The 26,571-nt window shown below is 46.6% G+C and overlaps 1 protein-coding gene across 1 annotated transcript in view; it reads right to left on the bottom strand.

Moving 5' to 3' along the window:
• Slc6a11 (solute carrier family 6 member 11) overlaps positions 1-26,571 on the bottom strand; it is a 128,532-nt gene that overhangs the window by 39,470 nt on the left and 62,491 nt on the right. The window contains 1 exon segment of the mRNA XM_015495022.2: positions 24,347-24,481. Within this exon segment, the coding sequence (XP_015350508.1) occupies positions 24,347-24,481 (135 nt within the window).

Here is a 26,571-nt window from a genome sequence, read left to right as displayed (position 1 = left end):
CCCAGTGGCTTCAATGGGGGAAGAGGCTTTGGTGGAGATGACTTTGGATGCATTTAAATGCTAATGCGCTGGGCAGGCGGGCAGGGCCAGCAGGGACAGTGGTGGGAAGGGGCTGAGGCTCTTGGCCTGGAAGCCCACTGGAGACATGTCCTGTGGCCTCTGGCTCAGCTGCCAAGCCCTTCCCCGGGCAGCCAGCCCTGGGGCAGACCCGGGGGGACCCTGCCAGTAAAGTGTCACTGGGCTGAAGGTCTGCACCATGGGCGGTGAGAAGCTGTTTGTCTCTTGGTGGGGGCGTCTGGGGCGTGCAGGTGGACACTGTGGCTGGGGCTTTGCCTGGGAGGCTGGACAGCCATGTCCCAGGCACAGGGAACAGAGGAAGTGGGTGGGCAGTTGCGGGCACCGGGCAGGTGGCAGTGACTTCTGGTTTATGTGGTTAGGATCCTGGGGGCGCTGTGTGCATATTCACCCCTTAATCCCTCACAGGGGACACCCTGAGCCTCATTGGCCAAAGAGTTTAAATGGAGGACATTCAGAGAAATGACAAGGCTGGGCTGTGACTTCTCAGCCCAGAGCGTTTCCAGTGCTGCCCACACAGGCTCATGGGCTCTGCTCTGGGCCAAGGCCTCCGCCCCCCCACCCCGCCCCAGCAGAATTTCACCAGGGGATGCTATTGGCATTTTGAGTTTTTTTTTTTCCTTCCCCTTTTTGGCAATACTGTGATTGAACCAGGGGACCTCACACATGCTAGGCAAGCACTCTACTACTGAGCTACCTCCCAGTCCTGCTGTTGGCATTTGGATAATGCAATTCATCAAGTAAGACTGTCTTGTTCATTGTGTTGGGGAACAGACAGATGAGGCTGATGGGAACACAAGGTTAAGAGAATAATTCTAGCCTTCAATAAACTCCTCCCTGTTACTTTGAGTGACATGTCTGAAAATCTTTCTGACTTGATCAGGGTTTGAGGAGGGGGTTATAATGGTGCCTCAGTTTCTTGGAAGCTCCATAACAATTATTTATGTCACTGGCTTCCACTCTCTAGAGGCTAGAGGTACCTGCAGTCACCTTAAGAGGCTAGAGTACCTGCAGTGGCAACCTTAAGTATGACCCCGTCGGTTTCCAAATGACCTCGAGGCAGGAGGACCCGAGCTGGCAGCAGCAGTGGGGCTGCAGAACCCACGTCCCACAGGGCAGCACCTGGCCAGGGTCCTTTGGGCCAAGCCAGACTGGAGCTCCTCATCTGAGCTCTGAGCTGGCACGTTCTCCTGCGTCCGCCGAGCAGGCCCTGCGACGGAGCCTCATCCTTGCCCCCTGCAGCCACTTTCTGTCCTCTAATAACCATGGCATTGGCTCAAAGGCAGAGAGCTGGGAAAAGAAATGGCGAGCCGGGATGCCCTGTGCCCTGCAAGAGCCATGGGACAGCAGATGCTCTAGTCTTTAGAAAGGGAGCCACCTCTGGGTGCATTTCTGCCTCAGACAAAGAAATGAAGATCTTTAAGAATTTTTTCTTTTTTCAATGCTGGGGATCAAACCCAGGACCCGCACATGCCAGGCTAGTGTCCACAGAGCTGCACTGCTGGCCATTCTGGCCAGCACTTCCAGCACTTCCCACATTGCCTGGCACTGCGTCAGTATTAGAGAAACGTTCGTTGAGCGTCTAGAGAGTCTCCAGCACATGGGAAGGGAGGCTTCAGGGCTCAGGGAGAGACCTAACTATAAGGCCAAGGGAGGCGAGTTGGTGGATTAAAAGGGACAAGATACCTGGCTCCCTTTCTGGCTTGCCCCCAAAGTTCCTGTGTGGTGTCCCCAAAGTTTTTTTCTTTTCTCCTAGCTTTTGTCATTCAATCTGTAAAATAAGAAAGCTGGATTTGCAATGGAGAGGGCTAATATGTGTCAGGCACATCCCAACCCCCATCCCCATGCATGGAACAGATATTGCTAATCAATCCCAGCACTCTTCTGTTCTCAGTCCAGCTATGGGGAGAGATGTCTACTACCAGAGATGGTGAGCGAGCTAAAACCTGACAGAGAGGGCCATCCAGCCCAGACATTCCAGGCAAGGATATATTTTGATATTTTGGGATCAGTTTGGCCCATTTTCTTTGCAGAAAGCCCAGAAAGATACTGGACCACTTGGATGTATAAGCTCCTGCCCCACCCTAGAGACCAGCGTCAAGTCAAACACAAGGGTCAAGAGTCCTTGTAACAGAAGGAAAATGACATCATGCTCATGGAGGTAATGTTTTCATTGGATTTGGGGAACTTATCCTTGCCTAGAAATCTGAAGGAAGCAGAAATCTCTTATAGTGGAGCAAATGGCATAAGCTAAGGCCCAGGAAGTCAGGAAATGGCCCTGCCCAGCTTCCTTTGAGGGGTCAACATCTCCTCTCCTAGGGGCAGTGGAGAACTCCTAGGGAGCTCCATCTGAGGACCCCTCGGAGTCCCTTGGTCTCTCTGGAGCCATCTGCCCTGGGCAGTACTAGGAGTGAGCCTGGAATGGATTCGAGAAGCCACACCAGCCTCCCATGAGAATTACAAGGGATGCAAAGAGGACCTTTGCTCCTAATAGGGACGCTTTTCAGCAAGGGGATGGAATGGACCTTCCAGAGCTCCATGGTGTTTTATTGTCCATCAGTGCATCTTTGGCTGGAAGTTCCCAAGCAGGAAAACACCCCTGGTAGCTACAGCAAGGAAGCAGGAAGGTGCTCCTCCGTTCCTGTAGAATTCTGACAGTGAACGTGAACATGCCCCAGATTCTGCCCCCAGGAGCCTCCAGAGGGGATCCATGTTGGCTGGGGAATGGAGACCATCCCAGCCAACAGTGGAAGAGCTTCCTCTTTGGCTGAGAGTCCAGCACTGGGCGGAGCCCCCTGTGGCTAGAGGTAACCAAGAATTGGGGATGCAGGTGAGGAAATTCCTGCACTGCACTGGAATTGGGGGTACAAGGTATCTGGGTTTTTCTGCTGCTAGGAAGCTTCACAGTCAGTGGGACTATGGCCCTCAACATTTTCTGAGCATTATACATCTGCCAGGCATGCAGAATATACAGATGATTAAGACACCCCCCATCCTCTGCGTAGGTTCCTGGAACTTAGCAGGTACCCAAGGAACAACGAGTTAGACAAGCAGCTTGCCCAGGAGGCACAGATATTTTCAATACAAGGTTGGTTTGACCTGCAGGTGCAGAGCCACAGATGTATAGGTAGAGGCAAAGGTATTATAAGAGTCACCAAGTTGTCCAACAGGTTTCTTGAACTCACTTCAATCCAACTGAAGTCTGTGTCTGCTGACCAGCATCTCCTCAGTCTGTGCCCACCCCCAGCCTCTGGTAACCACCATTCTATTCTTTGCATCTATGAGTTTGACGTTTTTAGATCCCACAGTTGAATGACATCACATGGCATTTGTCTTCCTGTGCCTGCCCCAAGCCCTCACTTCTACCTCCACCCAGAGGTGGGACTGCGCAGAGCAGCTGGGCACCTGTGTCCCTTCTCAGCCCCCATGCCTTGCTGGACTTTCCAATGTCCACGGATCCAGCAATCACATAGAGTTTGTTTTTCAACACCGGGTGACCGGCTGCCTCCTCCCATGGACTGTTCTCTTTCTACCTCTCAGAATTCTTGCCAGCCCTCAAGGTCACACGGCCACCTGCTCGCACGCCTATCCTCTGCTCCTCTGAAGGGAAGAGTGGACAGCTTTAAGCAGTCAGATACTGGGGAGTCGAATGAACACAGGAGCCCCATGTGCCCAGGGCAGCGGGAGCAGCAGTCGGGGGTGCCTGAATGAGCACAGTGGGGCGGCTGGACACCCCACCCACCCTGAGGCCATAGTCCTCACCACTGCGAGGTCTCTCAGGATGAGCCAACAGGACGGGTGGCTAACTCCAGGGCGACAAAGGAGGATTGACAGGCGGCCACATCACTCCCTCCCAAGGGTGCTCTGGGACACATGGCCTTGGGTTTGGGGCAAAGCCACCGGGAGTGAACTCCTGTCCTCACTCCTCATGCCTCCCGCAGGGTTCTGCCTTGAGCAGCAAGACCAAGAAGGATCATTTAAAAAACAAACCCACAGATGGATGTTGACGTGGTCGGTGAGAACAACACTGAGAGATGAACGCTGACGCGGTTGGGGGTGGTGGTGAAGTGCACGGACGCCTACGTCTGACTTTGAAACGCAGGAAGAATTAAGACAGGTGGAGAGGAGGCTGCAGAGGTCTGTCACAAGGTGGATGGAGAGGAATGGCACTGGTGGCATGCACCGGGTGGGCACGTGGGTGTTCCCTGTGTTAGGTGGGGCAGAGGGAGACTCCCATCCCAGCAGTGGGGACTGGCGGGGTCAGGGAGGAGGGCGAGGGGGGACACTCCCAGGGATGATCTGCTGAGAAGACGCACTTTGTGACGCCCTGTGCATCAGTGGGGTAAACCGAGGCAGTCCCTGCCCTGCCCAGGTGATGCCAGGAGCCAGAACCAGTGGTCAGTCACTGACCCGAAAATTTAAGAAATTTCTGGGATTTGGGTGTCTCTTCCGTGACAGCACGTTAAAGATTAAAAACAACTCTGAACTCTTGCTGTCATCCCTCTGTGAAGTGGGGATTTATCTGAGCTGTTCTTAAACCTGACTTTTTTAGTCACAAATTCCCTTTTGGATGAGGTGGAACAGTCTTCCAGGGAGAAAGGACAGTAAGGAACAAGAAGAGCCAAGTTTGCCTCCACGAGTGTCACCTTGCATGACTCTCGGGCGTCCTTCCACATTGGGTCTCTCTCCGAGGCATTCCCTGAAGAAGCCCATGTCTGTTATTTATTTCCTTCGTTGGTCTTTCTTAAGGAACCCTTTCTTTTTCCCCCACTTTGGGTCTTCTCCAACAGCTCTGTCACCTGTCTGGAGGTTTTAACAACTACGATGGTACCACCTTCCCGGGAAGGAGTATGGTTCTGACACGATGATCGCATCTGACAATACGCATTCAATGAGCACCTGTTATCAGCCTGGGAAAGCAGAATTGAGTAAGATGCGGTCCATGTTTTGGTTGGTTCTCTTGGGTTATGATCAAGAGCAGCCAGGGATCACCCCGAGGAGGCTAACCATGTGCAGGCTTAGAATGACATTCATTCAGGCCTTTCGGTCTATTTACTTCCATGACCTTGGGAAATCTTAATTCACTGTCATCTGTGTAACTTCAGAGATAAAACTCTCCCCTTGTCAGATGACTTATAATGGGTGATGGTTTGAATATGAGGTGTTCCCCCAAAAGGTCCAGAGACAATGTTTGGAGAGGTGAGATGATCAGATTATGAGAGCTGTAACCAAATCAGTCGATGAATCTATTTGATAGATTAATAATTTGAATGGACTAACTGGGTGATAGTTGTACACAGGTGGAATGTGGCTGGAGGAAGTAGGTCACTGGGGGTATGCCTTTAGGGTTCATATCTTGTCCTTGGAGCACTCACGGGCACTCACTTGTGCGCCCTCTCTCTGCTTCCTGACTGCCATGAGCTTTCGTCTGCCACACCCTTCTGCCATGATACTCTATCTCACCTTGAGCCCAAAGTGATGGAGTCAGCTGACCGACCATGGACGGAACCTCTGAAATCGTGAGCTCAAATACTTTTCCTTTTTGTCAGGTCTTCGGGTCACAGCGATGGAAAGCTAACACAAGATGTAAAAACATCGGTTTGACCACAGATAAAATCACCTCCTCTCTCGGAACTTTGTTTCTCCCAAAGGACGTTTTAAGGACTAATTCCTGGGCTTTGTCACCTTTCATCAATCAGACATATACAACTGCTAATAGGAGCTTCCTGCTAGCATGAGGCAGCCCACGGGGCAGGGTTAAAGGGGAGAGACAAAAATAAAGGGTACAAAGATTGACAACCAGTGATTTTACTCAGAGCTCTCGTTTTATGGCTGAGGGAACACTGGCACCAGGGAGGGACAGTAACTGCTCCATGCTGGTGACGGAGCTGGGTCCCCTGATTGTAAGCTGGGAAATCTCCCACCAAGACTGCCTCCTGAGGGTGGGGGTGGGAAATGCGATGACCGCGGTTGAGCTGAGCCCACTGGCCTCTGCCATTTGGAACATCACTAAGGCTCTGATCAAGGAGCAGAGCTCTGTCTGACCTCGTTGCGAACATTACACGGCACTGGGCACTTGCCCTGCAGGGTGTTCCAGTGTGTGGCTCGCATATGAGAAGTGAGAGAAATGGAACACGAGATTCACACGCCACTGAGTTTTCACAGAGGAGGACATCAAATGTCACAGTCCCAGCAAACCAAGAGGTATCAAAGCCCCGTCAGCTTGCAGCTGACGGACAGAAGAAATCCCTGCTCTCTCCTGAAGCTGTGCTGGGTCAGAAATCATCAGAACAGCCTGAGCTTGCAGAGCTCATGCCTTCTGAACCATGGAGGAGTTACAGAAGCTGGTCTCGGCTTCTCAGTGATAACAGTTACGTCCACCTCTTGGTAGCCCGTGTATTTCTCAGAGCTCGTTCCTACAAGGCAGTGGGTCTGATAGTTTCCACAACCCTTTGAGGTAGAGAGGGTAGCACTTATAGGACGGAAGCCCAGAAGGTTATGCAACCTGCTCAAGGTCACAGAGCTAGTGAGTCAGGACCTGATTCCACATGGGTTGGACCTCTTCATTTCACAGGTGAGGAAACAGATTCACAAAAGTTGGAAAGGTGGCAGATATTTCCAATGGGGATTCTTCTGACCCGGTGTAGTTCTGCACCATCGGTGGCACCACTGACCCATGTCCTCTCTCTGATAACTCAGCTACTCGTCTACAAAAGCAGCAGCTGGACGTATTTATTGGTTTTCCAACTTGCTAAAGGAGCAAATAAATGAGCTACATGTGGTTCTTTGCCCAGTTATCTTGATGGATATAATTTCACTCTATGTGTAAGAAACCAAATTTGGTGCCAAAAACATAATCATGGACACTATTAAACAGGACCTCTTCACCAAGAACATATGATGTTATGATTAAAACTGAGCTACTGAATTTAGTGTGCATGACTAGGGGGTAAATATTTCCTTTAATGTTAATTTGTTACTTGAACATTCTACTGAATCTCCTTGGATCACTTATGGGTACTCACTGTCATGATCAAGACTAGAGATAGGGGGCTGTAGCTGTAGCTCAGTGGTAGTGTGCTTTCCTAGTACAAGTGAGGCACTGGGTTTGATCCTCAGCACCACAGAAAAACAAATAAATAAAATAAAAATATTATGTCCATCTACAACATATGCATATGCATACATACATATACATACATACATATATATATACACACACAGAAGCAAATGCTGACAGTTTAAAAATTATGGAAAATACAGAACACGTATGATAAATAATTGCCATTTTAAATTCGTAGCCTGGCTTGAAAGGAAGATAGCAACTTCTTTCAGATGCCAGAATTAAGAGGAGATAAAGCTGAAAGTTGAGGAGGAGGATTAGACCCACCAATCCATGGGACCAAACAGAAGCCTAAAAAGCTAGGATTTAAATTCCTTTCCAAGAACAGATTTACGATTACAGGCTCTAGGCATGACAAAAAGCGGAGTAGGCTAACAGCAAAAAGCTAGAAGCCAGAAAGGGAATGTCTTATAGTGAAGAAGAAGATGGAGAACCCTATCCTAAAGACTACGACTCGGCATGGAAGTGCCAGGTATGATTATGACCATATGCTGCTCCCACAATAGGAGCACCCAAGTTCAAAAACGTAACTCAAAAATTACCATCGTGACTGGGTATGGTGCTGCACATCTATGATACCAGCAACTCAGGAGGCTGAGGTGGAAGATTGCAAGTTTGAGGTCAGCCTTGGCAACTTAGGGAGATCCTGACTTGAAATAAATAAAAAAAAAAAAAAATAAGGGCTGGGAATGTAGCTCAGTGGTAAAGCACCACTGGGCTCAATCCCCAATACCACACACATGCAGACATCCACAGCATTCTGGAATTCCATACCCAGCTAAACTACCACTTGAGAGTTAGTGAAACAAACGTCTTTCAAGCCAAGAGGGTGATAACACACCATTAGTGATTAGTTCCTTGAGGTCCTTGTGGGGAAAAAAAAAGTACTAGAGAATGTACTTCAATTAGAAGAAAATTCAATCCTGTAGAGAGGAATGAAAATAAAGAGTGAAGAAATTGGTAAATCATGTTGTAAAATCCAAGTACTGAGTCTTAAGAAGCAATAAAGCAGAATTAAGAAGTTTATAATACAGGGATGAGGACAGTAGTATGGAATTTGGAGGGAAATTCATGTCCTAGGGTATTTTCTTGTTCAGAAAGAGTAAAGTTACTCACGGTCACAATGACTGAGTCAGCACCTACATCTCTTGTGTTTCCCTGTGTTCAAGGGAAGACCGGTTCCTCCCACTCGGATGCTACTGCACATGCAGCCACCATGGCCTCCTGCAGCACTTCACAGGTAAATCTTAGCCTTAGCCCTTAATGCCTTAGGCAACCATCACCACAGTTCTGGTGCTAAGTCTTCAAGGTGCATTCCTGGAACTCTGCAGGGAATAAGCAGGCCCCCGAGTGGCAGAAGGACAAAACTCACAGGAGCTGACAGTATGCTCCATTTTCAAGCACCCAGTTCAATCTGAGCTCCAGTTTCCACAGACTGTCCTGCGTTTGGGGTCTTTTTTTTTTTTTTCTTATAAATCACTGCTGTCCAATAGAATTTCCTGAAATGATAGAAATGTTCTGTCTCTATGCTCCCTGATATGGTGGCCACTAGCCACATGTGGATATGGATGGCTTGAAACTTGACTAGTGAAACTGAGAAACCGAACTGTAAATTTTATTTAACTCCTTCCTTCCTTCCTTCCTTCCTTCCACTGGGGATTGAACTCAAGGGTACTTGGCCACTGAGCCACATCCCCAGTGCTATTTTACATTTTATTTAGAGACAGGGTCTCACTGAGTGCTTAGCGCCTTGCTTTTGCTAAGGCTGGCTTTGAACTTGCGATCCTCCTGCCTCAGCCTCCCCTGTCACTGGGATTACAGGCAGGCACCACCACACCTGGCTTTAATTTCAATTTAAATAGTTCGATATGGTGTGTCACTCCTGTGGTTCTAGAAGGTGAACAACTCCCAAATGTTGGCCATTCCATAGATGGCCAACTCCATTGCTCTGGGCCTGCGGTGAGACAGAACAGCATGGCAGAAAGGTGTGGTAGAGGAAACCAGCTCAGGACACGGAAACAAGGAAGCAGAGAGTGAGCTTCACTCACTAGGGAAAAAATATGAAGCCCAAGAGTGCATCCCTGGTGACCCACCTCCTCCAGCCATACGCAACCTGCCTATAGTTACCTACAACTTAATCACTATCCATGGATTAATGAACTGATTAGGTTAAGGCTCTTATAACTCAAACATTTCAGCTCTAAACTTTTTTCATTTTCATTTTTTTTTTAGTTGTAGATGGATAGCATTTCTTTGTTAATTTTTTTAAAAAATATTTTCTTTTATTTGTAGTGAGATACAATACCTTTGTTTATTTATTTTTATGTGGTGCTAAGGATCGAACCCAGGGCCTCACATGCGCCAGACAAGTGCTCTGCCACTGAGCTCTAGCCCCAGCTCTCTAGAGTATTATTATTGTTTTTTTTGGTACTAGGGATTGAACCAGGGACACTTAATCACTGAGCCATATCCCCAGCCCTTTTTTACATTTTATTTAGATACATGGTCTTGCTGAGTTGCTTAGGGCCTCCACTAAGTTGCTGAGACTGGCTGGCTTTGAACTTGCAATCCTCCTGCCTCAGACTCCTGAGATGCTGGAATTGGAGGTGCATGGCAGCATGCCCGGCTAAACCTTCTCGCATCATCTCACACCTGAGCTTTTGGGAGACACTTCATATTCACACCGTAGCAGTTTTCTTACTCCTCAAACTTTCATGTGTGCACAAATCCACTAGTGGCGCAGAGGTGGCTGGGTTTGCTAAAATGGGGATTCTGATGGAGCAATTTGGGATGGGTCCTGAGGTCAGCACATGTGACAAGCTCCCTGATGTGGGTGGCCTGGAGGAACTTTAGGTAGTAATGTTTGAGTGGGGGGGAAAAAAAGCCAATCTGCAAAGGCAACATACTTTCCCAACTATGGAATGATTCCGACTATGTAACATTTTGGAAAAGGTAAAAATAGAGAGATAGGAACAAGTTCAGGAGGAGGGAGGGATTAAACAGGCAAAATGCAGAAGATTTTTAGGGCAGGGAAACTGCTCTGTATGATTTTATAATGTTGGGCACATGCCATTATACATTTGTCAAAATCCATGGAATGTAGAACACCAAGAGCCAACTCTAATGCAAACAAGTCTTTTGTTGTTGTTGTTGTTGTTGGTAGCTGCAATTGAACTCAGGGGCACTCGACCACCCACTGAGCCACATCCCCAGCCCTATTTTGTATTTTATTTAAAGGCAGGGTCTCACTGAGTTGCTTAGCACCTCATTTTTGCTGAGGGGGCTTTGAATTTGTGATCCTCCATCCTTAGCCTCCCGAGCCACTGGGATTATAATGCAAACTAGTCTTTAGCTAACAGTAATGTATCAATACAGCTTTAATAATAATAATAATAATAATAATAATAGACTATCCTAACAATAATAGGGAAAACTGAGACATGAGGGAAACTGAGAATGCTATTTAATTTTTTAGTAAACTCAAAACTGCTAAAAAAATTAAAAATATATTAATCTGAAGCATTAATCTGCACAATATTTTATATACAGTTTGGGGGAAGGAGGGTCCAATACCCTCCCCCAGCTGAAAACTCCTGTCCTAGAAAACAGAAACCATGTCTTACGCATCCACCCCTTCCCCCACAGTGCCCAGCAAATGTCTAGCGGGAGTAGACAACTTGGTGCATTTTTGTTGATTCACTTAAAAAGCAGAGCCTGGCACAATGCCCAGCACAGAGCAGGTGCTCCATAAATATTTTCCTGATGAATAAACATGAGGCAAGATTTCTAACAAAATGCCTCCTATGAGAATCTCTGGATATGGGCACCGGGTCCATCTTCTCCTGTGCTGGTGCAGCCTGGCGCATTGCTATCCAGAGCTCTCCCCGGTCCTTGCTATGACTACATCATGGTGACAGCTCTCACCTCTAGGAGACTGCAAAATCCTCAAGGGCAAGGCACTACCCATTTCACCCCTTGTGCTCCTGAGCACAGCCATGCATGCACTTTGAATGTTTACCGACGTCTCTTTGAAGTGACCCTGCTATCTCTTTCATTTGTTGAGACTTTGAGCTTCTAGAAGCAGCTAGACAACCACTGAGCTCCAGCCACAGCTGCCCACAATGTCACAGCTGGAGGGCTTCTTCTCATACCCCTACCAGACTGCAAAGCCTTCTCCATCCACAGCACAAAGACTCCTCCTTTGCTAGATGCCCCCCCCACACACACCAATCTCAAGGTCATTTGACGTGTCTCTAATTCTTTCACCCCCCTTCCCCACTCCCTCTACTTGCTCAGGTTTTCTATAACATCTAGAGGAGCTTACATGTATGGCTTCATCTAAACTTGCCACGTCTGCTTGGGGGCAGGGGATGAATTAAAGATGGGACCCTGCTCTCTGGAAGAGATGAAACTGAAGCTCAGTGGGGGCGAGTCTCCTGCCCATGGTCACACAGCAGGGAGCAGCAAGCAGCTCCGTTGATTCGAAAACAGAGCAGTGACTCTAAAACGTGTAACCGATGTGATTCTGCAATCTGTATTTGGGGTAAAACAGGGAGTTCATAACCAACTTGAATCTAATGTATGAAATATGATATGTCAAGAGCTTTGTAATGTTTTGAACAACCAATAAAACAAACAAACAAACAAAAACAAAACAAAAAATAAAACGTGTACTCTTTGCTGCCCAGATTGACTGAGCCTCCCTCTCGTCTGAGTAACTATCTGAAGTTTCAGCTCTTTTCATGCCAATCTCATGCTCAGAAACATTCAATAGCTTCCTTATAGACCACTGAATGAAGTCTCCACCCTTTGGCTTCACAGCTCAGGTTCCCACTGAAGGGTAGTCAGTCTGTCGTTTTAACCTTACGTCTTATGCATCACAAAATCTATCCCATAGCCACAATGAACTGCTGACCAAGTCCTGCACGTACGTAGATGTTCCTACTTCCGGTCCTTGCTAACTTCCTAAGTAAGCAGCCCTCCCTTCCTCATCAAAGACTACCTATTCATAAAGTCTTCTGTAGGATGTGCAACTAGAAATAATTTGTTTCTCCTCCGTTTCTATTCCTTTATTTAAACCACCATCTGACCGTCTGATCCACCATGCATTCATCTACCATGCATTTACCCACTATCCATTCACCCACCCCATTGTTCATCTATCCATCCATCCAGCCACCATCCACCCATCCACCCATTCATCTATCCAACCACCCACCATCCACTCATTTATCCACCCACCATCCATCCATCCATCCACCCACCATCCATCCATTTGTCCACCAACCATCCATTCATCCATCCAGTGCTGCCTAGGAGCTTCCCCCATACCTGACTCTCTGCCCAGTGCTATGGAGTCTGAAGTAGACAAGACAGACACATTCTTTGCTCACAAAGTGCTGAAAATTCTAACTGAGGGGACTACCATTGAACACATCCACACAGGAGTTTACTCCAGAAAGCCATCAGCGCTGTGAATAAAGGACAACAGGGCTTTGTTAAAGCCAGGAGACTTACAGGGGGATGTTTGAGCTCAGCTGGACAGAGGTGACCTGACACTGGAGCTGAAACCTGCAGAATGAGACACAGCCAGTCACAGGAAGAGTTAAAGGAGGCATAGCCCAGGCAGCTGTCACAATCCAAAAGTAGGAATGAACCCCAGGCCATGCAGGAGTTGGGGACCAGGCATTAGACCTGACCACAGATAGCAGTTTGGATTTTAACCTCAACTAGTAGAGGAAGGTGGTGAGCAGGGGAGTAAGACCTTGGTTTCTGGTTTGGAGTAACTGGGATCACAGCAGCGCTCCCGACACAGCAACTGTCAAAGCAGAAAAATATATAGGAGGCAGCTGTTTTCCGGCAGTGGAAAATCTTCGGGGCAAGATGCTCGGCCTACTTTTCCTGAACAGGGTGCAGAAAGCCTGGGTTCTTCGAGCACAGTTGTGTGCTCTCACCAGGCACAGGAAGGAGGATAAAGAGTGGGATGGCTGAAATAGCTGGAATCCACAGTAAGGGACACTAGGAAGGGGAGAGGTGCATGGGGTGGTAGGTCAGAGGTTCATGGGGAGGTTTCCTATGAGGCTGTGACAGGGTGGGCGTTGGACACCTGGTGTGAGACCACCTAAACTCCACTGGAGAGTGGCTGGGGGCCAAACACTGGCTGCAGAGGAACACCACCAGAGGATTGAGGCTCTCGCCTGCTGGGCTGGGGAGATACGGTCCACACCAGATTTTCATCTTTGGCACCCAAATGAGACACAGAATGACCCACAGGTTTCTTGACCTTGGCACTACTGACCGTTTTACTCTGATAATTTTTTGTTGTCATTGTGGGGGCTACCCTGTGCACTGTAGGATGTTTCAGCAGCATCTGTGACCTCTGCTCAGGAGATGCCAGTATCACCCCTAACTCTGACCACGAAAAAATATTTCCAGGCTCTGCCAAATGTCTCCAGGGAGGCAAAGTTTCCCCAGTTGAGAACCACTGTAATTGTGTCAAATTTGACTCTATTCCTAGCTTAATGAAGTGCAAAGCCATGTCCTGACAAGACCTATAAGTGACACAGAGTTTGGAATGGTATCAAGTCCTACTGGGTCCTATGAAATTCGAAGGGCTTGGAAAACAACTTTGGATTACCACACATCTACATTCAAAAAACTAGCCTAAGCAAGTTCAAGGTGATTAGCCAATAATTAAAAAAAAAACATTAAAATTAAAAAATCTCCTGGGGAAGATAACAGAATCCAGAGTGTCTACAGCATACTCATAAAATGCAGTATTTCATCAAAAACTATCAGACAAGTTAAAAAAAAAAAAAATAAGAAAACAGGATTCACTCTCTTGGAAAAAAAAAGGACTTTGGATTAGCATAGACTTTAAGGTAGGTACTACAAATATATCCAAAGACTTGAAGGTGAGGCCTCCCCATCGCAGGAGGGATCCATCAGAGGCAGATTATCCTTGAGGATATTTCTGCACTACATAGGGACTAAACCTGGTGAAGTAGTCATCCAGGTCTGGGATACTCAAAGACTCCAAGCCAACCTTGGCCAGCCCAAGGCTGGGCAGACAGAGAGAAGTCAGAAAATCAGATCCAACAGAGTTTCCACACTGTACCCTGTGACCTCTAAGTCAGCTCACCTGGGTTCAAGGGTTAACTATGAAAACTTTAGCCTCTGTAAACCACAGTCCCCTCATTTATCAAACCTTGAAGATGCAGGTTTAAGACTTATAAGTCATGGGAATTTTACTTGTAGATGGTACTTAGCCTCCACATTCAGAACATAATCTTTTTAATAATTATTTGCTGATTGAGTAAACTGGATAAATTAAATGACATGTTTATAAAGCACAGTACCTGGTGTACACGTTAACTAATGTGATTACACTTTTCTTACACTAGGGATCAAATCCCTATATGCTAAGCACATGCTCTACCACAGGGCTAACATCCTCAGCCTCTAATATCACGAAATTTTTTATTAAATGTTCTGAGAATGATGCTTTAAAGAATTTTTTATATTATGTAATGTTTTGAACAGCCAACAATAAAAAATTAAAAAAAAAAAAAAAGAATTTTTTATAGCTTTTTAAAAAATGTTTATTTTTTAGTTGTAGGTGGACACAATATCTTTATTTTACTTTTATGGGGTGCTGAGGATCGAACCTAGTGCCTCACGCATGCTAGGCGGGTGCTCTACCTCCGAGCCACAACCCCAGCCCTTTTATAGCTTTTAAAGTTATTTTTTTAATGTGGTGCTGAGGATTGAACCCAGTGCCTCACGTGTATTAGTGAAGTGCTCTACTACTGAGCCACAACCCCAGCCCCAGTATCACTAATTTTATAGATACCCATGCAGTTCTTCATTCACCAAGATTGCTGATTATATGGTGCTGCTAAAATGGCTTGGAACTAGAAACCGCAAAACTTCACCTTGAGCAAACCTGTAGGTGGAACTATTTAACATCACGGAATCTCAGCAATGCACAGAACCCCAGTGGGGTATACACAAGGATTCTAATCCCACAGGGGGCGACTCCAGGAATCCCAAGGAGCCAAGAAAAAAAGAAAGATCTGCTACCTCGTGCATGATGTTAGATGAGTAATGCATCTTTAATTCCCAAGGAATTGAACTGCAGACCCGAAGAAGTACATGGCCAGGTCAATTCCAACCCAGAGCCGCCCTTCACCACTGTTGCAGGCACTTAATTGTGTCTCTCCCAAGAGCCTGGGACTTCTTTGAAAAGAACCACCATGTGTGAGTTGACTGAACATCTCCAGCGCCTGGAACCCAGTACACAGCAAACCAGTCCTGGTGGAAACAGTCAGTGACCCAAACCCAGAATCAAATATGTTGAAAGGAAACCTTGCGGGCTCTCCAGTCCAGGGAGTGAGCCCTGCATCGGTGATGTTTACAATCTTTTTACATATGTCTCTAAACTGAAGGTTGATATAGACATTTTGGTTTGAAAGCTCCCGCAGCCCGGAAAGAGGTTTCTTTTTCCCTGGGTCCTTGGCTGAGAATCAGAGTACACTGCCACCAGGTGGCAGCAGATTCCATGGTCACATTTGCAAGGTTCAGCAGGTAGGGTTTTGAACTAGGTCTTATTTTCCCCCAGTTGGGCCTCCTGTGGGGTGGCGGGGGAGTAGGAGAGATCTGAGGTTCTGAGGTCTGCCCCAGCCCCAGGATTCAGACACCTCTGGCCTCAGGCTCCGGTTCCCTGGCGGCACACTCTGGAAACGGGTGTCCCAGTGCCCTGGGAAAGCAGACCCTGCGATCTGGACCTGTGACCGGCCTTTTCTGTTCTTGCCCTGAAAATACATACTCGAAACACAATGCAGAGGGAGAGTGGCAGGAATCTGGGGCAGGGACAATGGGTTTTCTTACAAGATCCCTTTTTGGCTCCCCAAAGACTGAAAAGGCAAGAAAGTAAAAAAAAAAAAAAAAAAAGAGGGGGGACAAAAATGGAGTGGAAGCACTCCACACTTCAGAGAGAACAGAGGGCTGACAGGGAAGACAAATAGATGTTTAGAAAGTTATAACAGACCACAGAATGCAAATTACAGGGGCACAAAGAGGCTGAGCTGCTGTGTTGCTTCAAGTTCTTGACGAGAAACTTAATTTACTGGACCTAAAATAAAGGCACTTGGTTCCGAGTTCAAAGCCCCCCTTTGGGCTGTGGGGCCCGGACTCGTCCTGCCCAGAGCTAGTAAGGTGCAAGCCAAAATGGGGAACACCGCTGGTGTTCCTGGAACCCTTTTATGCACCAGGCCCTGGGCATGGGCACCTAAAATGAGAACCAGGCGTGCTTTGGCAGTTGTCTGCGCATTTGCCTCACGGCCACCCTGTGTGGTGGGTATTCTTACTCCTGAGGGACAGGTGGAAACCCTGAGCCCAGAGGGGGAAAGATACCGACTAAAGGTCACCCAGCTGGGAAATGGCAGAAAAACTCAAATTTGCTTCCTTTGACATCAGGTTCTATTAGCAAAGCCACTGCAGGGAAGCGGCGTCATCTAACACCAAATAACACAGGCCCGGCTAGAAATTTCCTTCCTTTCCTTTTCTCCTTCCTTCTCTCCTTTTTCCTTCCTTCCCTCCCTCCCTTTCATCCTTAAATTCATTCAGAAACATCTACTGAGCATCCCCTTCGTTGTAGGTGCTGTCCCAGGGGCTGGAGACTCCACCATGATGGAACAGACACAGAACAGTGGTTGGAACAGTGTCTGAGATATTGGAAGAGGCTAGGGAGGAATCACGCCAGGGGACTGGATGGGATGTGCCAGGATGAAGAAGAGGGTGACATTTACATATGGTGGTTAGGGAGCTTTGGGACTACTATGGCTGGGTGCCTGCCCTGTTGGGCTTTTATTTTAATAAATTTATCTTATTTATTTATATGTGGTGCTGAGGATCCAACCCAGGGCCTCACTGAGCCCCAGCCCCAGCCCCCTGATGGGCTTTTACACACTTTTCATGGTTATCTTTCTCGACCCACGAAGAAGGTATCACCCCATTTTACAGATGAGTGAGGCTTCACAGAGGGAGAGTGGGAATAACTCGCTTTGCCTCCTGGTGGGCTGAGCTCCCTGTGGACACCCATTCTGCAAGCAATGGAGATCGGGACTGGGGATCCTCCTGGCATCCCATGGGGGAGTGGGAGGAGGCGCCCTGGGGACTGACTAGCCTCTCCTGTGACCTGCACATGTCCTACCCCTCTGGTCCCAGGCCTATCTTGAGAGAAATCAATGCTGGTGATGATGATAACATGGACCACCCCAGTTGTGATGGCAGCACAGGGACTGGCTGGCCCCTCAGGCCCCAGGAGACAGGGAACCCAGGTGTTGTCTAATGCCAGATCCATCAGCCACTGGCCTTCCCTGCTTCCTCCATGAGAAGGCAAGAAAGGGAAAGGGAGGGTGTGGATACTCGCACTTGAACTCCACTCTGCTGCACCAGAGGCACGTGCAGCTGGCAGGTGTTGGCATGGGGATCACCGACAACAGGTTGCCACCCGCCCTTCATGGACCTTAAGGATGCTCCAGAAGCTCTGTTCTTGCCTAGACCCTGGGGACCACCTGGAAGAAGAGTGGTGAGCCTGCACTTCCCCACGGACTATGGCTCCTGGAGACAGGAGGGCAGATGTGCTTCTGCACCCAGGACCTGGGTCCACCCACACTGCTGGTGGGATAAACTTGCTGGGCTCTGGTGACAGATGAGATGTACACGGGATGGCCTCAGCATCTGACCTGGAGGCTCTTCCCCTCAAGTGCTAGTTTTACCTGCTATTAGCCCCCAGTCCACTGGAGGCCCCATCCCGAGGGACTGGATGGAGTAGCCAGGAGGCCCGAGGGGTCCCAGGGGCTTTCCTTCCCCCTCCATCAGCCTTCCTTCCTTCCTTCCTGACTGGCCAGCCACTGGAAGATTCTGGCAATGACAAAGTGACCCCTTCAGTGCATCCGGGCTCAGGAGGCCTAAATACTGCAACTTTAAGATTATCCCCAAACAAATGGGGGTATCCACACTCCCAGACCAACCAAGCAACTGGGCCTATCTGCTCCTTCTGGGAACTTTTATTTCTGGTGCAGTTTAAAGTGCACATGGGAAACCAAGTCAGGATCATTACTCAGAAAAAATACCAGGGGCAAAAACAATCAGAACTTGGAGAATGTCAACCAGAGAGATAAGCCTGGACCTTACACTGACCTCCTGAGAGAAAATACTTGCAGCAGGCAGCTCATCTAACCTGCCCTGACTTGGAGCTGTGCCTCTGGCGACTCCAGGGTGACTCTGTGGCTGCCTGAAGCTCTGGAAGAATCCATCTAGCAGCACTGTGTCCCAAATGACAGCCAACTACTTTCCACCTGAACCATTTTTGTCATTGTCTATAGTTGTTCTAATGTTTATTTAATATTTGCCTTTGAAACGAACCTTTCTTTTAAATCACATATGATACATATATGCATGCATGCATAGCATGTTGGTATGGATGAATTTTGTGTGATATACATATCATATATGGCCTCGTTCTAGCCATTACAACAATGAGGGCATGGTTTTAATGTCCTTTATGTCCCAGGTTTATCTCCTAATGCAAATTAAATAAATGCATAATTATAAAACAAGAAATAATGTTTCTCCAGCAACTGAGCCACCATGCTCGACTTGCCCCTTACCTTTCCTTCTTTTTTCTGGTGCTGGGGATGGAATCCAGGGCCTTGCACATGCTAGTTAAAGCCCTCTGTCCCCGAGCTACACTCCTGGCTCTGCTGGCAATTTGACTTTCAAGGCCATCTGCTGGGACAGGCAGGTACCTACCACCTGTGATCCTTACTGTAGGGAAGAGAGCATTTGACCCCAGAGAGGTGAGGGATCTAACTCAGGACCACACCACCAAGAGTGGGAAGGCAGGAATGGAACCCAGAGCCCTCCTGTCTCTTCATGGTCTGGGATGTTCACAGATGGGGCCAGCTGACCAGGACGTGTTGGGGCTTTTCCTGCACCATACCCCGGTTTCCAAATAAACAAAACCCAGCTTACAAGCAGTTTTCTTTCCTCTTTCCATCTTGGGGCCACTATCTTTATCTCTTCCCCTGACGATTAACAGGTGCTTTTGAGAACATGCACATGGATGCCCTTAGGTTTCCTGCCATCACTAAGACAGAATCAAAGCACATTACAGCTTACAGATTTGGTAACCTGAGGTTACTAGACTTTTTGTTAAAAGAACCACAACATTTTCAAACACTGAAAGAGCTCTGTCTCTTATACTCATTGAAACAAATATTTACTGAGCACCTTACTATGTACTGGGCACCAGGCCACTGGTGGGGAGGACAGATGAGACTTTGTCCCAAGCTGTCTCCTCAGCCAGGCCCTCCTGGGTCACCCTGTGGAGTATCCTCCTCTCTCTCCAGCACTCCAGCCCCTCTCTCTGCCTTACTTTGTCTGCAGGGTACCTGTCACCGTCTAGTAGATTCTAGGTTTTGTATTTCAATTTTGTTTAGTGCCTTCTGCCCTAACTACGATACAGGATTCCTGAGGCAGGGACCTGTTTTGTTGACTGCCATATCTTAAATACCCATAAGAATGTCTGACACCAAGGAGGCACTCAGCAAATACCTGTTAAATAAATGGATATCAAATGAATAAAAATGTGCACACATACACATATAATTATATAGATATTTCACTGCAAACATAGGTACTTTGGAAAATAAGTATGGAGTACTGGGTGGTAATGGTGCATGGTGGGCAGTTGAGAAAGACTTGCTTGAGAAGGCTGGTTAAATTGAATCCTAAAGCATGAGTGGATGTTAGCCACAGTGGGGAAGGCAGATTCTGTGGGGGAATGAGTCAACAGTTCCAATATAGGAAAGGCATGTGCAAGGACCCTGAGGCAGAAGGAATACACGTATTTGTGGTCCTAAAAGGAGGCCATTATCTGGAATGAATTGAAAGAGGGAGAGTGTAACAGGGGATGCAGCAACAAAGAGCCTTCTGGAAGACGTTGGGGGACCTACTATTTGGATCTTATTCCAAAGACCACAGGGAACCCTAGAGGGGATATAAGCAATAGGTGCCTGATGGATTCACATTTCAAAAAGATCACTCTGCTGCTAGATGGGGAGTGGCCTAGAGGGGTCAAAAGTCATTTCTGGAAGACCAGTTGGGAGGCTAGTCTAGATTTCAAATGGGAGATGGTGGTGGCCTGAAGTAGGGTGGCGATAGCAGAAGTAGAGAGCCACATGGACAGAGTGGGGTCATGTGAGGGTCAGAGGCCATTCTCCCTGCTCATGTGCCCGTGGGGATTCTCCAGGGCAGAGGTCATCGAACTTTTTCTAGGAAGAGCAAAAGAGTAAATATTTGAGTTTTTGCAGGTATGCAGGGAAGTCCTGCTTGTAGGCTGGCTCTTGGCTGATATTTGGGAACATAGCTTCTAAGAGGTTCCCCGTGGCACTCCCTGAGGTGGCTGTTTTTGCGTGCCTGGGATACTGAATTCCACTGAGGCTGACACCTAGACCATTTGTACGAGCTGTGTGATCCATAGGGCACACGTTTCCTTCTGAGAGCCTGGAATTCTGCAGGTTGCAATGGGTCATGTTAGGCAGACATAGCTGCACTCAATAAAATGCCCCATAAAAATTCCAGACTCTGAAAATATGACTGGGAATTATTAAAATAGACTTTTCTTTTTTTTTAATTCTGGGCCCATTTGCTATGAATAATCACTTCTATTAGTTTTTATTTAATTTATGCAAATTCAAGCAAACATGAATATCTACTCTGAAGTCCTTCTTCTTTCAAAAAATGTCAGAAACTTTAAAAGTTACTCAGTGTCAGATTATATTGTTAAATCTTGCACATGTGCAAATATGTAACAATGTGACTATTATATAAAGTTACAATGTACTAATAAAAAAGTTATTCAGCACCTTGCATTTTTAAGCCACCAACAGACTCATTTCTATATGCATCCTTGGAGAGCTTATTCTATTTCTCCATAGAGTTTCATTGTGTAATTCATTGTGGAGCACTGCTGATTCTACCAGTCTGTTATTAATGGAAAAACAAGAAAAACACCTGAGCAGAGGTGTTTGGACTCCTGCAGACAGGAATCAAAATAAAAATGTGCAGAGGGATGGAGTTGGACTAAGGGCCATAGTTTGCCAGCCCCTGCACAAGTGGCCTGTCTGGCTCTACTCTGAAAATCACAGACTGAATTCAATCTTTCATACCATCGAGAAACTCAGGCCCAGAATGGGAAAGGGAGGGAACTTGTCCAAGGTCAGGATGAGTGGCAGAACCAGGAGAACCCACTTCCCAACTCTCAGTTCAGTGTGCTCCCTGGTACTCCAAGTGACTGCTCCCCAGAACAGCCCTGCGGATACCAACTGGCCTGGAAGCTGGGGCCTGAAAGGAAGGAAATGATAGGAAATTGGGATGATTAGGGCAGAAGAGATGAACGGTGAATGGCTTGGCCTTATCTCTGTGCTCCTATTTGTCTGTCTCTCTCTGTATAGGATTCTAAGGTCATAGGTACCAACCAGATTTTCTGAACTATTTTTTTGCAATGCTGTGTATTGAATCCAGGGGTGCACTACCATGGAGCTATATGCTCAGACCTTTTATTTTTATTTTTTTGAACTTGTGATCCTCCTGCCTCAACCTCCTGAGCAGCTGGGATTACAGGCATGCACCAGAGCACTCGAATTCTCAACCTTTTTTTTTTTTTTTCTCCATCATCAAAATCACCTCTGAAGCTTCTTATTTTTCTCAGGATTGAGGACCAAACTGAGGGCCTTGTGCATGCTGGGCAAGAGCTCTGCCATTGAGCTAAATAAATCCTCATCCCTTCTGAAGCTTCTTAACAGAAATGCCCAGGGGCTGGGAATGTAGCTTAGTGATAGAGAAATTTGTCTAGCATGTACAAGGCCCTGAATTTTATGTCCATACACACAAAAACAGACAGATAGATGCCCAGGTATCAGAATCTCCAGGGTTGTGGCCTGGAATCTCCTTTTAAAAAAGCTCCCAAGGAGCTGGGGTTGTGGTTCAGCAGTAGAGCACTCACCTAGCTTGTGTGAGGCCCTGGGTTTGATCCTCAACACCACATTAAAAAAAATAAAATAAAGGTATTGTGTCCAACTACAAGTGAAAAATAAATTAAATAAATAAAAATGCTCCCAGGTATTCTGATGATTAATCAGATTTAGAAAATCTGGAGAATGCTCAGGACCACCCCTTCCAAAGACCAGGAAAAGGAAGTCTAGGAGCAGAAGAGACAAGAGGAAATCTGCTCTGGATCAAGGCAGAGAAAGTATAGATCTCAAAAAAATACACAGACCAGTGTTTTCTAAAGCTGCTTCTTCAGATGAGCCTCTGCCCCGAGAGGCTGGGTTTGGCAAGACCAACAGTCACGAGCCAATTTCCTTCTTCCTGGGAATTCTGCCTACAGCTCAGGATGCACTTGAGGTGCTTAGAGGTGCCCTGAGCTGCAAGGCAGGGCACACTGAGACAAAAATGAGCACTCTTTCCACTCCACCGTCCCTTTTCGTTCACTGTGATGAGGTCCATGTACCAGCACTCCACGGACATTCCCACCCAAGCTCCCCTAACACAGGGAGGCCCCAAACCACAGACCTGACATTGCAAGTTTCAAGTTTGCAAGTTCTTGCAAGTTTCAATTCTCCTTGAAGATTATACAGAGATTGCATGTGATCCATCGATGTTTAAGAGAAAGATGGGTGCTTCCTCGCCCACCCAGATGTCTTCTGAGTACGTTATTTTCTGTGATGAAATTGCCCGGGGAACTTTAAAGATACTGATACCTGGGAACGATCCCCAGAGAGTTTCTTTTAATTGCTCTAGGCTGTGCTCTTGGAACTGGAATGTTTAAAAGCTCCCCAGAAACTTCTGCCATGTAGTGGAGGCTGAGAGCCACTGGGCTTGGCAGGTTAGGTGTTCAGTCTCCATCTCTTGTTTAATGAACTCCCAGGCACATCACCATGCACCCACTTAGAGAAGCTTAGGCATAAACACTAGTACTTGCTACTCAGGCCATTCAATGCCTTTCCAAAGACGACTAATAGGTTAGCCAATTTCTCCAATTCTTTTTTTTTTTTTCTTTCTGCAAGCTACCCCTGCAGGAAGAAGTTTCTCTCACTAAGATGCACCTCTGCAGAGGTCTGTCCTCTTGGGTAGGAAAAAAAAAAAGTTTGCACTTTCAACTAACTCCTTATTTACTATTTTTTCAATTACGAATGCAAGTGCAGGCAATAACTTCTAGTACCATTAGCAATGGAAAGCCTAGATATTTTCATACTATGGCACTGCCATCTCAAAATATCATGTATGCTCAGAGTTGTTTTGAAATCACGGTACCAGGCATCATTAATCCAGAATCCAAAATCTGACCTTTTTTTTTTTTTTTTGGTAATGGGGATTAAACCCAGGGGCGCTTAACCACTGAGCCACATCCCTAGCCCTTTTTATATTTTATTTTGAGACAAGATCTTTCTAAGCTGCTTAGGGCCTCACTAAGTTGCTGAGGATGTCTTTGAACTTGTGATCCTCCTGCTTCAGCCACCTGAGTCTCTGGAATTTGAGCGTCCATTTGTCACAAGTGAAAAATCCTATACCATGAAACACTATTTCATGCATAAAACTGTTACAAGTACTGTATAAAATTACCTTTGAACTATGTCTACAAGGTATACATGAAACAAATGAATTTTGTGTTTCGATTTGTGTCTTCTCCCCAAGATATCTCATCATGTATATTCAAATATTATAAAATTAGAAAAAAATCCAAATTCTAAAATATTTCTGGTCTCAAGCACTTGGAATAAGGAATCCTCAACTGGTAGTTGTCAGACCTGCTTGTGGATCTTGCTATTTAAGGTACTGTTAAAAAAAGTGCCTATATATCCTATGTGACAAATTTGCCTTTTATAAATGTAACTGTATTTTGATATCTTTGATTTCCTACAAATTTAATGGATGCATTAAAATTTTGTGTCCTGAGAAGAGGTCCACAGGTTTCCAACTTGTTTAACAGGCCATTGAGCCTCTGGGGGTGCTGGGGGTGGGGCTTTGCAGAAAGCTTCCTCCACTGGCTGTGGGTGACACTGAGCAGACAGCCCTTACCTGTGGGTCTGAGAGCCGGGAGAGATCAGGGTACAGGTAGAACTTGATGCCTTCAGAGGCCCCTGGCAACGTCACCCCTCGGATCAGCAGGATCAGAAGCATGATGTAGGGGAATGTCGCAGTGACGTACACAACCTGCCCGGGGAAAGGAGAGCACAGACTCAAGAAGGGGTGACAATGTCGGGGTTACTTAGCACAACATCCCCAATTTTCATTCATTTTGCTGCATATCACATGTTGTTCTTTCTGAAGGCTGACTGGTATGTCATTGTATGTACACACTGTGTTTTCTTTCTTTATTCATCTGTGTATCGCAGTCACAGACAGACAAACATAGCCATCCCTCGGCAACCAAGCAGGTTGGCTGCAGCAGCCCCATGGGTATCAAAATCAGCGGATGCTCATGCCCCTTACATGATAAAATGGCCTGGTATTTGCAGAGACCCTTGGTTCATCTCTAGATGACTTATAATACCTGATGCAATGAAACCGTGTGGGGGGGGGGGAAGAGTCATTTGACTGCATTATTTAGGGAACAACAGCAATGGAAAAGTCTACATCCTCAGGTTTTAAAGAATAGTTTCTATCCATTTGGGTAAAATCCATAGATGCAACACCAAAAGCCCACTGTGGACTGCGTGATTTCACTCATACAAAGTATCAAAATAGTCAGATTCATAGAATCAAAGAGTGAACTTGAACTGGTGGTTGTGAGGGAGGAAAAATAGGGAGTCATTTGTCATTGGGCATAAAGTTCCCATCAAGTAAGAGGCATGTGCTCCGAAGATCTGCAGTCCAGCACTGTACCAGGAGTCAACAGTAATGTACTGCACTCTTAAAAGTTCATTTATTTATTTATTTTTGGGTCTGGGGCTCGAACTCAGGAATACTTGACCACTGAGCCACATCCCCAGCCCTATTTTGTATTTTCTTTAGAGTCAGGGTCTCACTGAGTTGCTTAGGGCCTCGCCATTGCTGAGGCTGGCTTTGAACTTGGGATCCTCCTGCCTCAGACTCCCGAGCTGCTGGCATTACAGGTGTGTGTTACCACGCCCGGCTTTAATTTTTTAAAATCTATATTTTATAGTTACAGATGGACATAATACCTTTATTTTTTATTTATTTATTTTTATGTGGTACTGAGGCTTGAACTCAGTGCCTCACACATGCTAGGCAAGTGCTCTGCCACTGAGCTACAACCCCAGCTCAGCACACTTAAAAATTTAAGGGAGGGCTGGGAATGTAGCTCAGAGGTAGAGTGCTTGCCTAGCATGTGTGAGGCCCTGGATTCCATCTCCAGTACTGAGTGCAAAGAAAAAAAAAAGTTACGGTAAATGTCATGTTAAGATTCTTACCATAATAAAATAATTTAAAAAGACGATGACTTTGGTGGGCCCTGAAGGGACCAATGGGAAGAATAATTTCCTAGTAAAGCAAGAAGAATGGACCCCAGATGCAGCCTGTTGTCCTGCACTGTCTCCTACCACTGTCCCTTCAAGGACTGGATCTTCTAGAAAATATCTACTGAGGCCTACAATCAGCTTGATGGTACTGCGCGTCAAGCATTTTTGACTACAGCCCATGGAGAGAAATTTATTATCACAATCCAGTGCACACTGAGCTGAAAAGGAGTTTCACAAAATCAGTTGCATGTGTGACACAGGGTAATATTGTCCATCATTTCATTTTCTTTCTTTCTTTCTTTCTTTTTTTTTTTTTTGGTACCAGGGATTAAACTCAGGGTGCATAACCACTAAGCCACATCCCCAATCCTTTTTATTGTTATTTAGAGATAGGGTCTCGCTGAGTTGCTTAGGGCCTTGGTAAGTTGCTGTGGCTGGCTTTGAACTTGTGATCCTACTGCCTCAGCCTCCAGAGTCACTGGGATTACAGGTGTGTGCCACCATGCCCGGCTCTGTTTCATGTTCTAAAAGGCTGGTTACGATCCTTAAAATCCATTTCATAATGCACCAATGAGCCATAACCCACAGTTTTGAAAAAAAAAAATACTGCTCTTAATAAAAATCAAGGTTTTAGATCCCAGGATAGGATAGGAGAGGGGAAGGACAGAGAGGAGAACAGAGTGGAGGGAGGGAGGAGAGGGACAAAAAGAAAAGTGGGGTAGAAAAGTGCTGGCATGGGCCTGAAGTCATTTAAGATTGCTCAGCTATAGAGGCAGGTGATTGGATCCAATGAACCTGAGAGACCCCTTCTGCTGGCAGATT

The sequence above is a fragment of the Marmota marmota genome, unplaced genomic scaffold (genome assembly GCF_001458135.2).
Source record: "Marmota marmota marmota unplaced genomic scaffold, marMar, whole genome shotgun sequence".
NCBI lineage: Eukaryota > Metazoa > Chordata > Mammalia > Rodentia > Sciuridae > Marmota > Marmota marmota.
The sequence above is the reverse complement of the archived record's forward strand: the minus strand, read 5'-3'. Positions and strand labels throughout refer to the sequence as shown.